General features: G+C 41.9%; 1 protein-coding gene across 1 annotated transcript in view; it reads right to left on the bottom strand.

Annotated features, from left to right (window-relative positions):
* TMED10 (transmembrane p24 trafficking protein 10) overlaps positions 1-10,905 on the bottom strand; it is a 38,358-nt gene extending 27,453 nt beyond the window's left edge. The window contains exon 1 of the mRNA XM_021679791.1: positions 10,516-10,905. Within this exon, the coding sequence (XP_021535466.1) occupies positions 10,516-10,740 (225 nt within the window). The 5' untranslated portion in view covers positions 10,741-10,905. The remainder of the gene's footprint in view (positions 1-10,515) is intronic.
* Positions 10,906-17,202: the final 6,297 nt, after the last annotated feature.

Genomic DNA, 17,202 nt, shown 5'->3' with positions numbered 1-17,202 from the left:
TTTACAATCAGTCTGTAGTATAACATTTGAGTATATAATGTGTACATATTATTTTAAGGACAACTATCAACCTTTGTAGCTCTTGAATGACTAACTCAGGAATTTAGAAACATCAGGTCCCTTGTAGAAGCTCTGTACACTGATAAAAATGAACTGAAACAGAAACACCTATTCTCTTCTCCCTTTGAGAGACAGCACAGTATAAGAGACTGAATATTCTAGAGTCAGACCTCAGGTCTGTGTTCAAATCACAATTGTGTCACTTACTAGCTGTAAAGTTTGGGGTATATTCCTTAACCTCTCTGTTCCTCATATGTAAAATAAGGACAATAGCACACACTTTATGAGGTTATTGTGAGGATTAAAGTTAATACAAGTAAAGTGCCTAGAACAGTGTCTGGCACATGGCAAGCACCATTAAGTGTTACTAGTATCATCATTGTTGTTAGCATTATTATGGTAACTATTTGTTAGTAACAATTCAGAACTCCATAAACATTTAGGTCACTAACCATACTTCCAACCTAATAGTTCTAATGGATGGCAAATTACATAAAATACACTACAGTGACTAAACCCAGGGATAATTAGAGCCAAATGGTTACTACATAGAAACAGAAAGACAAAAAGGTAAACTTTCAAGGAAGCAGCAGCAAGATTTAGAAACGGAAGGGATACAAAATGTCTAACCAAGCAGGTGTTCAATGATACCTTTTAGCTGCTAACACCAGATAGTAAGAAATACAAGAGGACCCCAGCATTTCCTGCATGTGTTTTTTAACCTGATAAGTAATAATCTACATGCAGGACCCAACGTTGGCAAGGAGGGGAGAAGAGAGTATTGCGTGTGCATGATTAGGGGTTGTAGGCCTATACCCTTCTTTTGGTAAAAGTTCATGAGTGAATCTTGAGCCATGGGTCTATTACCCTAAGACATAAAAAATGAGAAAGAACACCAAATCACTGAAGATGCTGTAGTTTTAGACTAGAAAAATAGTGCAGTAGTCTTCCCATATCCTTGGTTTCACTTTCTGTGGTTCCAGTTACCTGTAGTCCACTGCGGTATGGAAGCAGATGATCCTCCTTCAGATGTATGTTCAGAAGATCAGTACTAGCCTAATGCTACTTCACAATGTCTACGTCATTCACCTCACTTCATCTCATCACACAGACATTTCATCATCTCACATTATAAGAAGAAAGGTAAGCTACCACAAGTCACCACTGTTTTCAAACTTGAAGAACAAGGGTAACTGACGGCCTAGAAGCTATGTATAATGGGCAAAACATTAATTTACCCTGATCTTTCAAACAAGAGCAAGTACCAACCAAGTCTACCAATTGCATCCCTGAAATCAGGGGATCACAGCTACATTATACCCAGAACAAAGTCAAACTTAGAAAGGCTATAAGCAGCATTTAGCAACTCTAAATTCTTTCAAATTTCCAACACAATTCAACAATGACATAGCACAGCACAGAAGTATTGCTTGAGGAGGCTTGTCGAAGTGTTGAAACTTGGGGCACCTGGGTGGCTCAGTAGGTTAAGCATCTGACTCTTGGTTTCGGCTCAGGTCGTGATCTCAGGGTCCTGAGATTGAGCTACATCAGGCTCCGCACTCAGCAGGGAGTCTGCTTGAGATTCTCTCCCTCTGTCCCCTGCTAAAATAAATGAATAAATAAAATCTCTCTAAGATTTTAAAATTTATTTATTTGTCAGAGAGAGCACACACACGAGAGCACAAGTGGGGGAGTGGCAGGCAGAGGGAGAGGTAGGCTCCCCGCTGAGCAAGGAACCTGATGCGGGACTCGATCCCGGGACCCCGGGATCATGACCTGAGCCGAAGGCAGATACTGAACCGACTGAGCCACCCAGGTGCCCCTTCTTTTTTTTTTTTTTAAGATTTTATTTGGGATGCCTGGGTGGCTCAGTCGGTTAAGTATCTGCCTTCGGCTCAGGTCATGATCCCGGGGTCCCGGGATCGAGTCCCGCATCAGGTTCCTTGCTCAGCGGGGAGCCTACCTCTCCCTCTCCCTCTGCCTGCTGCTCTGCCTGCTTGTGCTCTCTCTGTGTCAAATACATAAATAAAATCTTAAAAAGAAAAGAAGAAGAAGAAGAAGAAGTAGTGTTGAAAACTAGAAATGGAAAATTTCCAGGCACTGGGTATGGTAATGGATAGATGCTCTCCTCCTGCTTCTATCAACATTTGTTACATTAACTCAACACAGGCAAAACGTCATGCTTGACTGGGTGGGGGGAGGGGGAGGAGTTGGGAGGAAGAAAGGAAGAAAGAGAGGGAGGAAGGGAGGGGAATGAGAACGAAAAGACCAGTTGCTGCCCTAACAATACTACTGCGGGGGTGAAGCCAGATCAAATGTTTTTTTTCATACTGTTCCAAAGTTATTTACGGTAAAAACCTCCAGCGTGACCCTTTTAGGCACAAACAAAGCCTTGTTCTTTCTTAACAACTAGTCCCTTGATTTCCCACACGTTACGTTGAACAATGAGGTTGGGGGCACAGGATAAAGCAGATGACATCAACCTCCCTCAAGTCGGAGGCTTGTTTAGGAGTCCAAATTCTGGTCTGTGGCCAGCTAGCTGATTTCACAGAGGGCTCTACTGTCCAGACTGCCAGGCTAAGTATGCATATGGGGGCAATGGCTCAGATCAACCACCAGTCAGCAATTCACACAAGAAACAGCAGAGAAGTCACTGTACTCTGCTAGATTACCTTCATAAATCTGTTCCATTTTCCTAGAAACTAGGCTCAGTCTTCAGAAGTCATCATAAAGACATGGAATAGCCATTTCAATTTCTAAGCAGCCCTCTTCTCTACATCAGTTCAAAACAGAAGGCTGCAGGCCAATAAGAGAGATTTAAATGAAGTAACATACTGTTTAACTTTTACAGAGAAGGAAACACAAGGTCAGAAATCTTATATATGATACAAAAAGAAACTAGCTTTTAATACTATCAAATGTTAATGTATCAATTAGCCTTCTGTACTAAACCACCTACTGACTGAACTGTTTCTAACCTACTGGACAATAGTCACATCAAATGTCAATTTGAAAGAGACACATTTTTCCCAATAGAAAAAGATCAGCTCTCACTACAGATGCCAGTAATAAACCGAAGTAACTGTTCTAAATAAAAGAATCTCAAAACTATAGCATATATGTGTGCATGTGTGCGCACACACACACACAAATCCTTCCAGAGCTTTCAGTGGGCAAAAAAAAGTTAAAAGCCAATGGTTTCCCAGCTGCCAAGATGCTCCTTGATAATTTTTAGGCTTAAATTGTGATAGGCCTATGACTCAAGGCTGAACTCTTCAAATGATCTGTTTGGCTTTCTATAAGCTAGTTGGGAGAGAGTGGCACCACAACTGGATATAATATCCAGGGAAAAATAATTGCACTTAGCAAAATGAATTGTTAATTAGCATTAACACTCTTGAAAAATGACAATGAAAAAAAGTTAGACTGATTATATTATTTGGAAGAGGCTATAAAAAAGCATAAATCATTTCAGTTATCACCATTAAGCTTTTCTTTTCTTTTGGGTGGTGATTAGGACAACTGCTCACAACTGCTTTTCTCTCTCTGTAATCTACTTCTAAAGTATAAATCGCCCTTAGGCAACAACTCATCTCATCCCCTAAAACTAACTCATCCTCCAATTTCCACTATTAACAAGCATTCTAACTAATAAATGGTACTGGAGCTTATTAAACGATTATGATATCATCTAGTGTTAATGAAAATGTGGTTTTCAATTAAAAAATCAACAGAGTTGAGATTCTGAGCCCCTACAAGAGGCTTTTTATGGACCTGAAGCAATGAAGAAAATGTATACATTCACTATAAATGATGAGTCAATACTTCTGTTTCAATTTCGTGTAGCAAAGTCTTTAAATCTGATACTACTTAGCCTAAGTTAGCCTCACTTTGTGAAAAGAACAGGGATTGGCTATATGGGATAAATTCACTGGAAATCCCAACACAAAACACATAATATAGGCCTGAAGCAGAAATCTTAGCAGTAGAGTCCCGCCCATCATTTCAATCCATTTCTCTGTTCAGAAAGGCCTTCCCTGACCACTCAAATACTCTTTACCCTTCAGTCACTCCCTACCCACTACTGTTTGATTTTTCTTTATAGTACTTATCACTACCTGCAATCGTGTGTATTTTTTTAACTTGTTTTTGTTCGCCAGTTGAGCTCAAGGACCTTGTCTGCTGTTCATCCCCATTTCCCCAGCTAGGTCTGGCATATACTAAATATTAAAATATTTCTTGCATGAATAGGAGAATCACAAACAAAATCCTCAGAATTCTCATATTATACTTTATCAGGTCACCACAATGACATAAAACAGGGGAGTCAGATTAGCAATTCAATTTTCATTCAGTAGAGAGGAAACAAAAGAATACTCATATATATGACCCATTCCCTGAATAATGAAGAACCACCTCAATTAGTCCTTCCAACAATTCTATGAGATCTATCATCCCCAACTTACAGATCAGAGACCCAAGGAGAAGAGTTAAGTAATTCCCTCAAGACCATATACCCTTTAAGTGGTGAAGCTGTTGAGATTTGAACTCAAATTTGTCTGACTCCAGATCCAGGTTCTTTCCACTATACTTCTATTTAATAAGGACTTCTATTTAATATGACTAATATATTTAATTCAGCTGTACAACAATAAGTACACAGTACTTAAACTTAAGACACAAAGATGAATGAGACATTAGACTTCACAAAATAAGCACCATACTACATCAAAAGTGCCATGTCAAACAGGTTATAATGGAAACACATAGGAGGGGTGTACAGGCAAACACCAGTCTACATTAAGAGAACACTGTATTCAAGGAACTGCATGGGGTTCAGTATGGTGAGAGTCAGGAGTGGGAGAAAAGAAGTGAAGAGGGAGAAAAAGGAGAAAAAAATTAGAGATAAGGCTAGGACACTGCCAATTCATTTGTTCATTAACTCTTTATGTTGAAGTCCTACTATGCACTATGTGCCAGGCACTGTATTAGACAGGCATTTCAATGATGAGACACAGTCTCTGCTCAACTACATTCACAAAAATCCTTATGAAAGAGACTGCCTCATTCAGAGCAACAACAAAACATCAAGTCCAGTTGGCTAGGTTTTGCACTTCAGAAAGCCTCCAGCCCCTCTCTTAACCTCAACCCAAATGCTGCTTGAACCAAGGGTGGACAAATGACCAAAGAGAAGACATCAATAGGCTGTAAGAAACCTAGAATGTGGCCTGGCACATAAAGAGAGTTAAACCAATCAGATTCTCTCACTCAAGAGGTGTACTTCAGAAGCAGAAATGATGTACAAAGAGAATCCTTGAGCAATTTGGGACATGAGTGGTCAAAAGGTAAGAGAAAGTGAAGAGATGCTATGAAAAAGGTTGCAAACTATGATAAGGGACTGGATCAAGCCCACAAAAGTGTTCTGTGGCCTGCACAGAATATCAAATTTTTTTAAATGACACCCAGCTTGCAGTCTCTAAAATACTACTCCCCACAAAATGGAACCAGAACTCCTTGAAGGAATAACTGCTTCCAGGTCAGGGGTTGGACAAACAAAAGATGAGCCCAGGATACCCTGTTCCACAAAACAGGGAAGCTATCAAACCCTAATGGGGTTGTTGTCAAAAGGATACAGGAGTCAAAGGGACACCTGAGTATAAAGAAAGAACGCAACTGATAAAAACAATGACAATAACAAAAAAAGATTTCAGTGTAATACTTAAAATAAAACAAAATAAAAACCTGGGGCACCTAGGTTAGTCAGTTTAGAGTCCGACTCTTGATTTCGGCTCAGATCATGATCTCAGGGTCTTGAGATCAAGCCGTGTGTTGGGCTCTGTGCTTAGCAGGGAGTCTGCTTCTCTCCCTCTGCCCTTGCCCCTGCTCGCTCTCTAACATAAATAAATAAATCTTAAAAAAAAAAAAAAAACCTTCTTCAGACTACATCGGAAATGACAAGGGCAACAATCTCTCACTCTGAAAACTGTCAAGAAGGAATGAATTCTGTGTTTATCCTATAAATTTTAGGGTAACCAAATGGTCTTAAAATTGATGAATTCTTGGGGCGCCTGGGTAGCTCAGCAGGTTGAGCATCTGACTCTTGATTTCGGCTCAGCTCATGATCTTGGGTCCTGGGATCAAGACCTGTGCTGGCTCCATGCTCGGCAGGGAGTCTCCTTGCGATTCTCTCTCCCTCTCCCTGCTTGTCATGCACGTGTGCTCACTCTTGCTCTCTAAAAATAAATAAATAAATCTTAAAAAATTGATGAATTCTTTAAGACAGCTAACAGGAGCCTGGATGGCTCAGTCAGTTAAGTATTTGCCTTCAGCTCAGGTCATGATCTCCAGGTCCTGGGACTGAGCCCCAAGTCAGGCTTCCTGCTCAGTGGGCAGTCTGCTTCTCCCTCTTTCCACTGCTCATGCGCGCTCTCTCTCTCAAATAAATAAATAAAATCTTTAAAAAGAAAAAAAAGAATTCCAACTAATAAATACAGAAGGAATAACAAAATTAGAAAATCGTCATTACACAACCTTAATGAAACAGTAAATTCACACAGCAGCTATCAATGGACTGATAGGTAAAAAGATCGATGAGAAGCTTTACAATGGAGGCTTTGGGCTGTCACCACCTCGGTAGGTAGAATAATGCCCATCTCTCCAAAGATGTCCACATCCTAATCTTTAGAACAGTTACGTTACATGGCAAAAGGGGTTTTGCAAGTGTGATTAGAGACTGAGATAAGGAGATTATCACAAGGGTCCTTATAAAAGAAAGAGAGAAGCAGAGGAGAGAGGGAGGGGTGGGAAAGAGAGAGAGAAAGAAAGATTTAGAGATACTAATTACTGGCTTTGAGGATGCAGGAAGGGGTCACCAACTAAAGAATGCAGGTGGTCTAGGAGCGCCTGGGTGGCTCAGTTGGTTGAGCGACTGCCTTCGGCTCGGGTCATGATCCTGGAGTCCCGGGATCGAGTCCTGCATCGGGCTCCCTGCTGGGCGGGGAGCCTGCTTCTCCCTCTGCCTCTGCCTCTCTCTCTCTCTCTCTCTGACTCTCATGAATGAATGGGTAAAACATTTAAAAAAAAAAAAAAAAAAAAAGAATGCAGGTGGTCTAGACCCTGGAAAAGGCAAGGAAACAGATTTTCCCCTAGAGTCTTCAGAAACAACACTGCCTGGTTGACACCTTGATTTTAGGTAAATGCGCCCTGTTTTAAGTTACTGAGTTTGTCATAATTTGTTCTAGCAGCAGTAGGCCACTAACACATACGTGAACCCACCAACCAATCTTAGCACTAAGAGGCATGAAAAGTACTGTGTGCTCTGCCATGATGCCACATGAAGTACTCTCACCCAAAAGATAAACCTGAATCTAATTACATCTTTACAGCTGATTCCTTTTACAAGAAATATGGGGGAACTGTTTAAACGATACCTCAAGGAAGTAAACAGACAAATCCACAGTGTAGGACATTCTTTACAGACAACTGACTCTAACAATACAACTGCAAGCATTAAAAAAAAAAAAGGAGGCTGAGTGAATTGCTCTAAATTAAAGGGACCTGAGAGAGATACAACAAATTAATTTAAAAATATATTTCTGAGACAAGTGGAGAAACTTGAATATGACCTGAGTATACTATTAGCATTACTGTTAGTTTTGCAAGGTGTGATTATAGCCACATAACATTGTGATTATGTTCATATTTTTAAAGAGATTCATGCTGAAGTATGCAAGATTGAAATACCATGATATCTGGGATTTACTTTAAAACAATTCAGCATAAAATGTGAAGGGAGAGGCAGTTCCAATGAAAAAGATGTGGCCACATCCTGATAATTACTAAATCTGGATACTGCATTTACAGTAGTAGACTGACCGTACTCTTCTCTATAAAACTGCAAACAAACCAGGGTGTCTGGCTGGCTCAGTCAGTAGAGCATGAGACTCTTGATCTCAGGGTCCAGAGTTGAAGCCCCACGTTGGCAATGGACCCCGCTTTAAAAAAAACGGAAAAAAAAAAACCTGCGAACAAACCAATGCCAAAGCCAAATTGAATTAGTCATATCTAAAGATTTTTTCTATTTATTTGACAGAGGGAGACACAGTGAGAGAGGGAACACAAGCAGGGGGAGTGGAAGAGGGCGAAGCAGGCTCCCAAGGAGCAGGGAGCCCGACGCGGGGCTCGATCCCAGACCTGAGCCGAAGGCAGACGCTTAACGACTGAGCCACCCAGGCGCCCTGAATTAGTAATATTTAAATATCAGGAGCTTTCACATCAAAATCTGGATTTCTGACTTCATATGAAAAATTAAATGTGGCAACAAGGTCTACATCAAGAGATTAGTACTGGCTACTCCAAATTAACAGTTTCTACTACTCCCGGTTATCCCCCATTTATTGTCACTGCTGCTGTTTTTATTTTTTTTTATTTTTTTTAAGATTTTATTTATTTATTTGAGAGAGCGAGAATGAGAGAGAGAGAGAGTACATGACGGGGGGAGGGTCCGAGGGAGAAGCAGACTCCCTGCTGAGCAGGTAGCCCGATGCGGGACTCGATCCCTGGACTCCAGGATCATGACCTGAGCCGAAGGCAGTCGCTTAACCAACTGAGCCACCCAGGCGCCCTGTCACTGCTGCTGTTTTGAAACATACCTGGGCCAATTCACTCATTTAGACTGCCTAGTGGGCATTTGGGTTTAGGACCCCAGGAGTAGTTCAATTAAGCTGGCTAGAAGCAAGAGAACAAAGCAGACATGGGGAGGGTGACTGAGGGATAGCAAAATGCTAGCGTGTAGATGTACAGACTCCTGCTATTGAGGTCTCTCCAGCAACTTTGGAGACAGATTAATTCCCATGAGGCCATAAAGCTACACTATGCTTCCTGTGTAAGTGCTCACTAGAAGCAAGGCCATATGCATGATATTCTGGAAAACACGAACATGAAAATAATTCCCGCCCTCGGGATAGTAACAGTCTAATAAGATAAGGTATAAAGAAAAATAGCTACAATATAAGATGAAAATAAGTGAGTTTAGGGTATTGTTCAGGGTGGCTCATATAAAATGCAAAGTGGAAAGTAACAAAGTATATAAAACTTCAGAAACCGATCATAAAGAGTACTACAGAGCACGTTGGGAAATTTAAACTTTATCAGATTAGCAATAGTGAATCACTGAAGGATTTCAAATTAGAAATACAAATCAGAAGGGCAACACTGGAGATGAGAGTAAAGTCTCCCTCATTGCTCAAATTCTCTTATTCTATGCACTATATCCTTTGAGGAGTCAGCAGCATGACCCCCAAAACGTCTATTTAAACCTCTAAAATTATACAATCACAGCTTTCTTGGTCAGACAGAAGTTTGGTACCTGAAGAGAATAATAAAAAGTCTGTATCTCCCAAATAAAGCATAAATAAATTGCATTTATTACCACTACTGTGTTCCAATACCTTAAACATAAATTATAGTCTTATTACACCCTAAGCTCTATTAAAATATTTCTTCCTATTTAGTCTAAGACCCATTTTGTTAAAAAAAACAAACGCTTATTGCGAATAAATAACGCACAATCAAATCTTGACTAAGATCATGTTACATTAACATTTCAAAGATCGGGCTGGTCAACCTAACGGCAAAATAGGACCAAACTGGCATTATAACAGTAGTTGTCACCATCCAAGAGTATCGCTGAAATTTATATAAAAATTGGCCAAATCCAGACTCTGGGGTACCATAAAACAAAGTATTACAGACTGAGACCATTTTGCGATCGACTTTAATCAATCACAGGAATTACAAATAAAAAGCAAGGAGAGCATAAAATTGCAGTACTTTTCTTTCACCTTACTTAACTCCCAAACTAAAAATTCCGGCTCTGACATCAATTTATTCTACACGTCTTTGAGCCTCAGTTTGCTCAGGTGTAATATGAGGCCAAGAGTACCTACTTCATAGGGCACAGTACGAACTAAATGGTATCGCATATAAAGTGGCACAGGACCTGACACACAGCTAATGCTCAATAAAAACAGGTTTCATTATTACAGTAAGCTTCAGTGTCTCCATGATTTTCCTGCAGGTACCAGTCTGAAAATACCCACGAATACTCAACACCCAGAGACTTCTCTGGAGAAACAAGTCACAGTTCAAGATACCTAAGACTGCAACTGGTATGAGAGCCCGACCACGACCCAAAGTCGAGGCGGCCCCAGCTCAGCTATCACCACATCCGCCAAGGCTTCGCGGTCCTTCTAAGGGTTCCCTGGCATTGGCGCCCGGCCCCGCCCCGCGAACGCCAACGAGCGGGGTGAGGGGGCGGTCTCGACAGCGCACCCTTTGTGCTTCGGGGAGACTAAGCCGCCCCCCAGGCCTCCGCCCGCCGGCTCCCCTCCCCATCCTCAGCCTCCCCTAGTCGACGCCTACGGTCTTCCCTCCCCACGCCGCCCACTGCCGCACCTTGAGGTGGGTTCGCAGGCCGCCAGCGCCCCCAGACTGGTCGGTGATCTCGTACGCGCCCGTCACCAGCAGGTCCTTGTGGATCTCCTCGCGGAGGCACTTGCGGGAGTTAACGGGCAGATGGAAGGAGATGGCGAGCACCGAGCTGGGGCCGAGCAGGAGTAAAAGCAGCAGTGCTAACGGGCAAGGGCCACGCTGAGCTGGTGGGCCAGACAAACCAGACATGGTGCCGGAGACTGTTCACCCCCTCGGGCCTCTACCACGCCGGAACCGGGAGGGCCCACGTGATTCACCTCTGACCTAATGCCGTGGGCGCCATTTTGGAGACTGGCAAATAGACGAGGGCTATATTATAAGTCTTTTGAAAGGGAAGAAAGGATACGACACCACCCAGTATCCACAAGTTAAGGTGGTTAAATAAGATTTTCTAGAAGGTAACCTCAAAGGTTTTATTTTTGTTGAGCTTAATGACTGCTCAGTCAGCCGCAACAAGTATGGGCAGCCCTGGAAGTAATTCTCCTTTAGCTTCCGGAAGTAGTACCCGGGAGTTTTTTTTGTTTTTTTTTTAAGGTCGGTGATACCATAGCAACCAACCCCCAATAGGAAACAGCCACAAGGCCCTTCGTAGGGCCCACCCACCAGCCGCCAAGGCGCTCCCGACCGAGGCAGATGTGCAGTCCCAGCATCTTGCAGCCTCAGTGACAACTGGGACTTTGAGCACTTAAGAAGAAAATTTTGAGGGGCTGAGCGGCAAGACTCCAATTTGGCTATTAGGCGAGCGGGGCCAGTATCTCAGATTAGGTATACGGGTTACCTGGTGAATGTGAGCTGGGCGGCATCCGGTTCATGCACTTGAGCAGAGTATTTGGGCTAACGTGACGGCTTTCTGAATGTGCATCTTATTTAGTAAACCTTAGGTGCCTACTATGTTAGGTAACATTAAAACAGAATTTGGGTTTTGTATTTTTTTTAAGATTTTACTTTTAAATAATCTCTTATGTCCAACGTAGGGCTCGAACCCACAACTCTTGAGATCAAGTGTTGCTTGCCCCACCCGCTGAGCCAGGCGGCGCCCCTGTATTTTGTATTTAAATTGAATAAAACAGTGTTTTAGTTCAGTCTAAGAGATGGAGCTGATGCGGTTTACCAGATAAGCGCTGTCAAGTTATTTGTGTGTTTTAAATGCATAAACACCTTAGGGATCAAATAGGCTAGTCTGTAGTAAGTAAATTTACACTATAATCATTCATGTGTTTCTTTAACAAATATTTATTGAGTACCTACTATGTGCTGGACACTATACTATGCATAAATACTAACATGTATTGATTTAACAAATCACTATTGCTGTCAAATATTCAGGGCTGGAGAAAATATGAAGATGAAAAAGGAATACACAACAGCCTATGTTTAGAATCATCTATTTTGATTAGTGTTCATTGAGCATCTGCAGAAATACCCAGAAGATGGACTATCTGCTTTTAGCGATTTAAATGATTGTTCAGTATTTAATAACTCCTTTCAGCCCATCTAGTTCTTCTCCCGGAACTGAAGTCCCACAAGCAAAACAAGAACAAACATAAAGGAGCTGTAAAGCATTTTAAAATTTGACAAATGTCATGTAATAATTATTTTATGAGGTGTCCATTTAGGATCATTTAGTTTGATTATTTTATCCCTGATCTAAGATAAGACTGCTAGTCTACTCAGTACATCATGATATTTTGCATTGGCCTTTTCCCTGCCAGTGCAGGAGATCAGTACCAAGGAGTCATCTACTTCATTGTTTACTCTCAGCCCTTAGGATCTGCTGACCATCAGCCAAAGATTTGCAACCCATAAAATCCTGGGTATGTGTGTGCGTGTTTTAATTTCCATCTTACATTTATATAATAGCTTATATGTTTTTAAATATCTTCACATAATTATCTCGCTTGACATTTTCAAACACCATAGGCTAGGCAAGTCTGTTCATTTTACAGATGAGGGAAACTGAACTGAGGTCCTCAGAGGCCAAAGAGCTTTCAGACCCAAATTCCATTGTTTAAAAGTGACAAAGTCAGTCTGAGGGTCGGAGCCTTCTTCAGGAAGGCGCTATTATTTATTATTTTACAGATGAAGAAACTGAGACTTAGATTTATTCACTTTCCTAGGTCGCAGCCCACATGTACTTTCTTGTCCTATATTCTCATATAGCCTGCCTCCACCTATTTCCTGTTCCCCTTCCCTCCTTCATATTTTTCTCCATAGCACTCACCACTGTTTCATACAGTATATGTTTTACTTATTTGTTGTGTTTATTAATCTGTGTCCCTAGCTAGGGTATCTGTTTTGTGAGAGGAAGAGCTTTTTGTCTATTTTGTCCACTGCTTTATCTTCTGAATCTAAAATAGGGCCTGGTCTACAATAAATACTGGCTCAATAAATGCAAGATTGATTCCTTAGCTCCTAGCAAAAGGCCTAACAGCAAATTCCTTCCATTATTCCTTAGCTGTTTTCACGCAAATTTATTTAATCCATAACGTATCTAAAGTGTAGGTATGATTTCAGTTTTGCCAACAAAATGGGTATCTTTTTTTTAAATTGAAAAATGTGTTATTGTTTTCATATAAGAACACAGAAAAAAAACCCAAAACCATTCTCCCCTGTATACTGTGCACCTAGAGGGCTGAGTAGATACTTCTGGGGAGCCCAAACTTTAAACTCTGTATCTGCATTAAAGAAGGTGCATTTTACATCTGTTGTGGGGAAAAGAGAGCAAATGGAAAGTGTCACAAAACCAGAAAAAAATGTTTCTTCTTAGCCTCACAGTCTTTGACATCCCATCAGCCTGAAACTTCCCCAGCCAGACCCAGGTTCCCAAGATTCCCAAGACCCTGGAGGTAAACAGATGTACCAGGACACACTCTTTACCCAGACTATCCCTTAGCCACAGGTTTCTCAACCTTTCGTTGATATGAGAGGGAACAGGTTTAAAATACACCTCCCCCTCCCAGACAGTGAATCAGAAGCTATTATTAAAAATCTGCATTTGTAATAAACTTGCTGGGCCATTCTGTGGTCAGAAGTCCTTGGAAGCACTTCTGCCTTCTGCCTTCTCGATGCCTCCTTTAACCGGCCTTATCCTCCAGTGTGGCTTGAGGCTCCCCACTCCAATGCAGAAGCAGTCAAGAATTCCTAACTCTGTGTCCCTGCCCATTCGTGTGTACAGTCCCACTAACAGTGTGTACTTAAACAGCTAAAACAAGATGGGTTCTATGAAGATTCCTGGGTGGCTCAGTTGGTTAAGTGACTGCCTTCGGCTCAGGTCATGATCCTGGAGTCCCTGGATCGAGTCCCGCATTGGGCTCCCTGCTCGGCGGGGAGTCTGCTTCTCCCTCTGACCCTCCCCCCTCTCATGTGCTTGCTCTCTCTCATTCTCTCTCTCTCAAATAAATAAATAAAATCTTTAAAAAAAAAAAAGACCCTTTTGGAGAGCAATTTGGCAATATTTGTCATGTGACATACTCTTTGACCCAGAGAGTGATTTCAAGGACTACTATGGGTCCTCTAATTTCTACAGTCCCCCTGGACCTGTTCCTGGAACCTTTGTGCTGCCCTTGGGGGTGATCTCATCCAGTCCCATGACTTTAAATGCATCCATAGGCTGATAACTCCCAAATGTGGATTTCCAGCCCTGACCTCTCCTCTAAACTCCAGAGTCTATATCAGGCTCCCTACTTGACATCTCCAAATTGGATGACTAATAGGCAACTCATACTTAACTCTTAATTTCCCCCTCTCCCCCCACTCCCAAATCTGCTTCTTCCCCATCTCAGTAAATGGCACCACCTTCTACTTCTTCACTGAGGCCGTCCTTGTTTCCTCTTTCTCTTACCCCATTCCCACACAGAGCCAATTCATCAGCGTGTCCTACCTGTTCCGTGTCCTAAATATATGCCAATCAGTTTCTACTTCTCTCTAAGCCAAGATTTGGCAAACTACTGCCCAGCTAGGTAGGCCAAGTCCAGCATGCAAACTCCTGTTCTTATATCACCCAAGAGATTATGTGGTTCACAAAACCTAGAATGTTTATTATGTGATCCTTTACAGAAAGAGTTTGCTTCTCTCACCTACATGAGAAAACAGCCTCCCTACTGTTGTCTCTGCTTCCGTTCTTGCCCCCACTATGCTCCTTAATACACCTTTAATGATTTTTCAAAAAAAAAATGTAAATCAGATCCATCAGAATACAGTCCATATAACTTATCACAGCCCCAAAGCCCACTGTGGTCTGGCTCCTGCCTACCTTTCTAATCTCATTTTACCCAGTGATCACTCCCTCCCACCACCCAACCATTTACTCTCCTATCTATGGCATCAGGGCCTTTGCACTCACTGTCTACCTGGAGTGCTCTCTCCCAGATATTGTCCCATGGACTCTAGACTCTGCAGGCTGCTCTGCATCATTCAGGTCCCAACTCCAAGGTCTCCTCCTAGAGAGCCCACCCTGCATAAGTAACACTGTGCCCAGGTTATTTTCTGTCCCACGATCTAGTTTTATTATCTATATAGCACATGTTGATTTTTGTTTTGTTTTGTTTTTGTTTTTTTAAAGATTTTATTTATTTGATAGAGAGAGACACAGCGAGAGAGGGAACACAAGCAGGGGGAGTGGGAGAGGGAGAAGCAGGCTCCCCGCAGAGCAGGGAGCCCGATGCGGGGCTCGATCCCAGGACTCTGGGATCATGACCTGAGCCGAAGGCAGACGCTTAACGACTGAGCCACCCAGGTGCCCCTAGCACATGTTGATATTTAAGAGTATCTTGAGATTATTTATTATTTATTTATTTATTATCACCCAGCCCTACTAGCATTTTAGCTCTAAGAAAACAAGGTCTTTGTTTTGTGCCTGATATATCCCTAGGCCAGGTACAATACCCTGTAAATACTGGGTGCTCAACAAATATTTGGTGAATGGATGAAAGAATACAACATAAAATAAAGCATTTAGCACATCAACATAGAGCAGTTGCTCAATAAATGCCAGTTCCTCTATCTAGTATTTTAATTGCCATTTTTCACATGGAGAAGCTGAGGTCCAAAGCTGTTAAGTGACTTGCCTCAAGCCATACAGTGAGTCAGTGTTAGAGTTGAGAATAGAAACGAGAGCTCCTAACTGCACACCAATTTTCAGATATAGTTGTCATTACATTTGATAAAACACGGCATTTTTATTGAGTTCCCACACTACTGAGAAGTTTTAGGTTCCTTTTTTCTATCCTCACTTATATTCGTAATACAACTTTTGTGTTTAAGCGAATTTAAGTCTCCCAGAATATCCGTGAAGTTGTCAATAGTTGGTGTGAAACTGGTAGCATCTATTAGCATCTCCCCTCAATTCACTTACTTGGAAAAAAAAAAAAAAGATTTGTCTTCCTCTCCAGATTCCCATGGTGCTAAATTTTTATCTTCCTAGGTGGGAAACAAGAACCCTTCACCAATTCTCCATTGAAATTAATGTCTTTCATCAATGTTGTCCATAGAACATGTCAAGATAAACTATCAGGACCCTGCCTTACATGTTACAGCCTGTAAATCCTGATTACCAGGATTAACATTCTAGTAATATATGTGAGCTGAGAGCACTCAGAAGTCTGGATTTAACAACAACAACAAAAAACAATTATTAGGAAGAATTTTAGAGATGATGCAAGTTAAGGATATAAAACGTATCCCAAAAGAACAAGTTTCAGAAAGCTTAAGAGCCATCACATGAACCATCACCACTATCCACATGCCTTGAGAGCAAACCAAAGTTTTGGGAGTTGAAGATGGGAGGTATCTCTTCTGCCCCATAGGCATTGTTTGTTTACGGAGAACACAAGCCCTAGAGCCCAGTGCAGAGAGGTGAAGTCCTGGAGTCCTGGAAGGCAAAATCTCAAGGCAGGTATAAGGTGAAAAGAAATCTACTGGACCAGTTGGAGTGGAAGAACCAAGGGACAGAAAAGAAGAGCTGTGGAGGTGGGGCTCTAGGAGAGAAGGAAGTAGGGTCAGGGAGGTAAGATGGGAACTGCAGGGGCCCCTTGTTTACCTTATGTCTATGGCCACATATGCTACAAAGAAAAAAAGTATTGAGAAAGAAGAAATGGGAAAATTACTCCGTGAGTAATTTGTCAAGTAGCCCCAGAGTTGATACCCTCCAAAGGAGGATTAACAGAGAGCCAAATGTATCTACCTCCAAATGGTAGCTACACACTGCATCTGGACACAGCCATGCCTGAAGCTTGTCCATATGCAGATCCTCAGAAGGCTTGGGATTACTTCAAAAGTACTCTAAGACCTTAAAGCTGGGTGACCTGGAGCATAGGACTACACTGTTTTCGGCCTTCTCTCTTGATTCTGAGAACATTTTGGGTTTTCTCTCCAATGTATTTTCTTTGATAGGCTACTAATCGGCCAACATCTGGTGTCCACCATTACCAGTTGTCTCTGAAATCCACCAAAACTCATTTTTCAACCAATGCTCCATCTTGTGAGAGACACGGACGGTACGGATGGGACAAGAGCACCAGCTGCAGGAACCTTGATAATGCCTGTATGACTTCCCTGTTCTTACTTAACTGGAATCACCCAAACAGCTCTTTAAAAACTGCCAATGCCTAGGACTCACCTAGAACCCACCTCATACCACTGAAAACAGAGTAG

The sequence above is a fragment of the Neomonachus schauinslandi genome, chromosome 9 (assembly GCF_002201575.2).
Source record: "Neomonachus schauinslandi chromosome 9, ASM220157v2, whole genome shotgun sequence".
Classification (NCBI taxonomy): Eukaryota; Metazoa; Chordata; class Mammalia; order Carnivora; family Phocidae; genus Neomonachus; species Neomonachus schauinslandi.
This window is presented reverse-complemented; position numbering and strand designations above follow the sequence as displayed.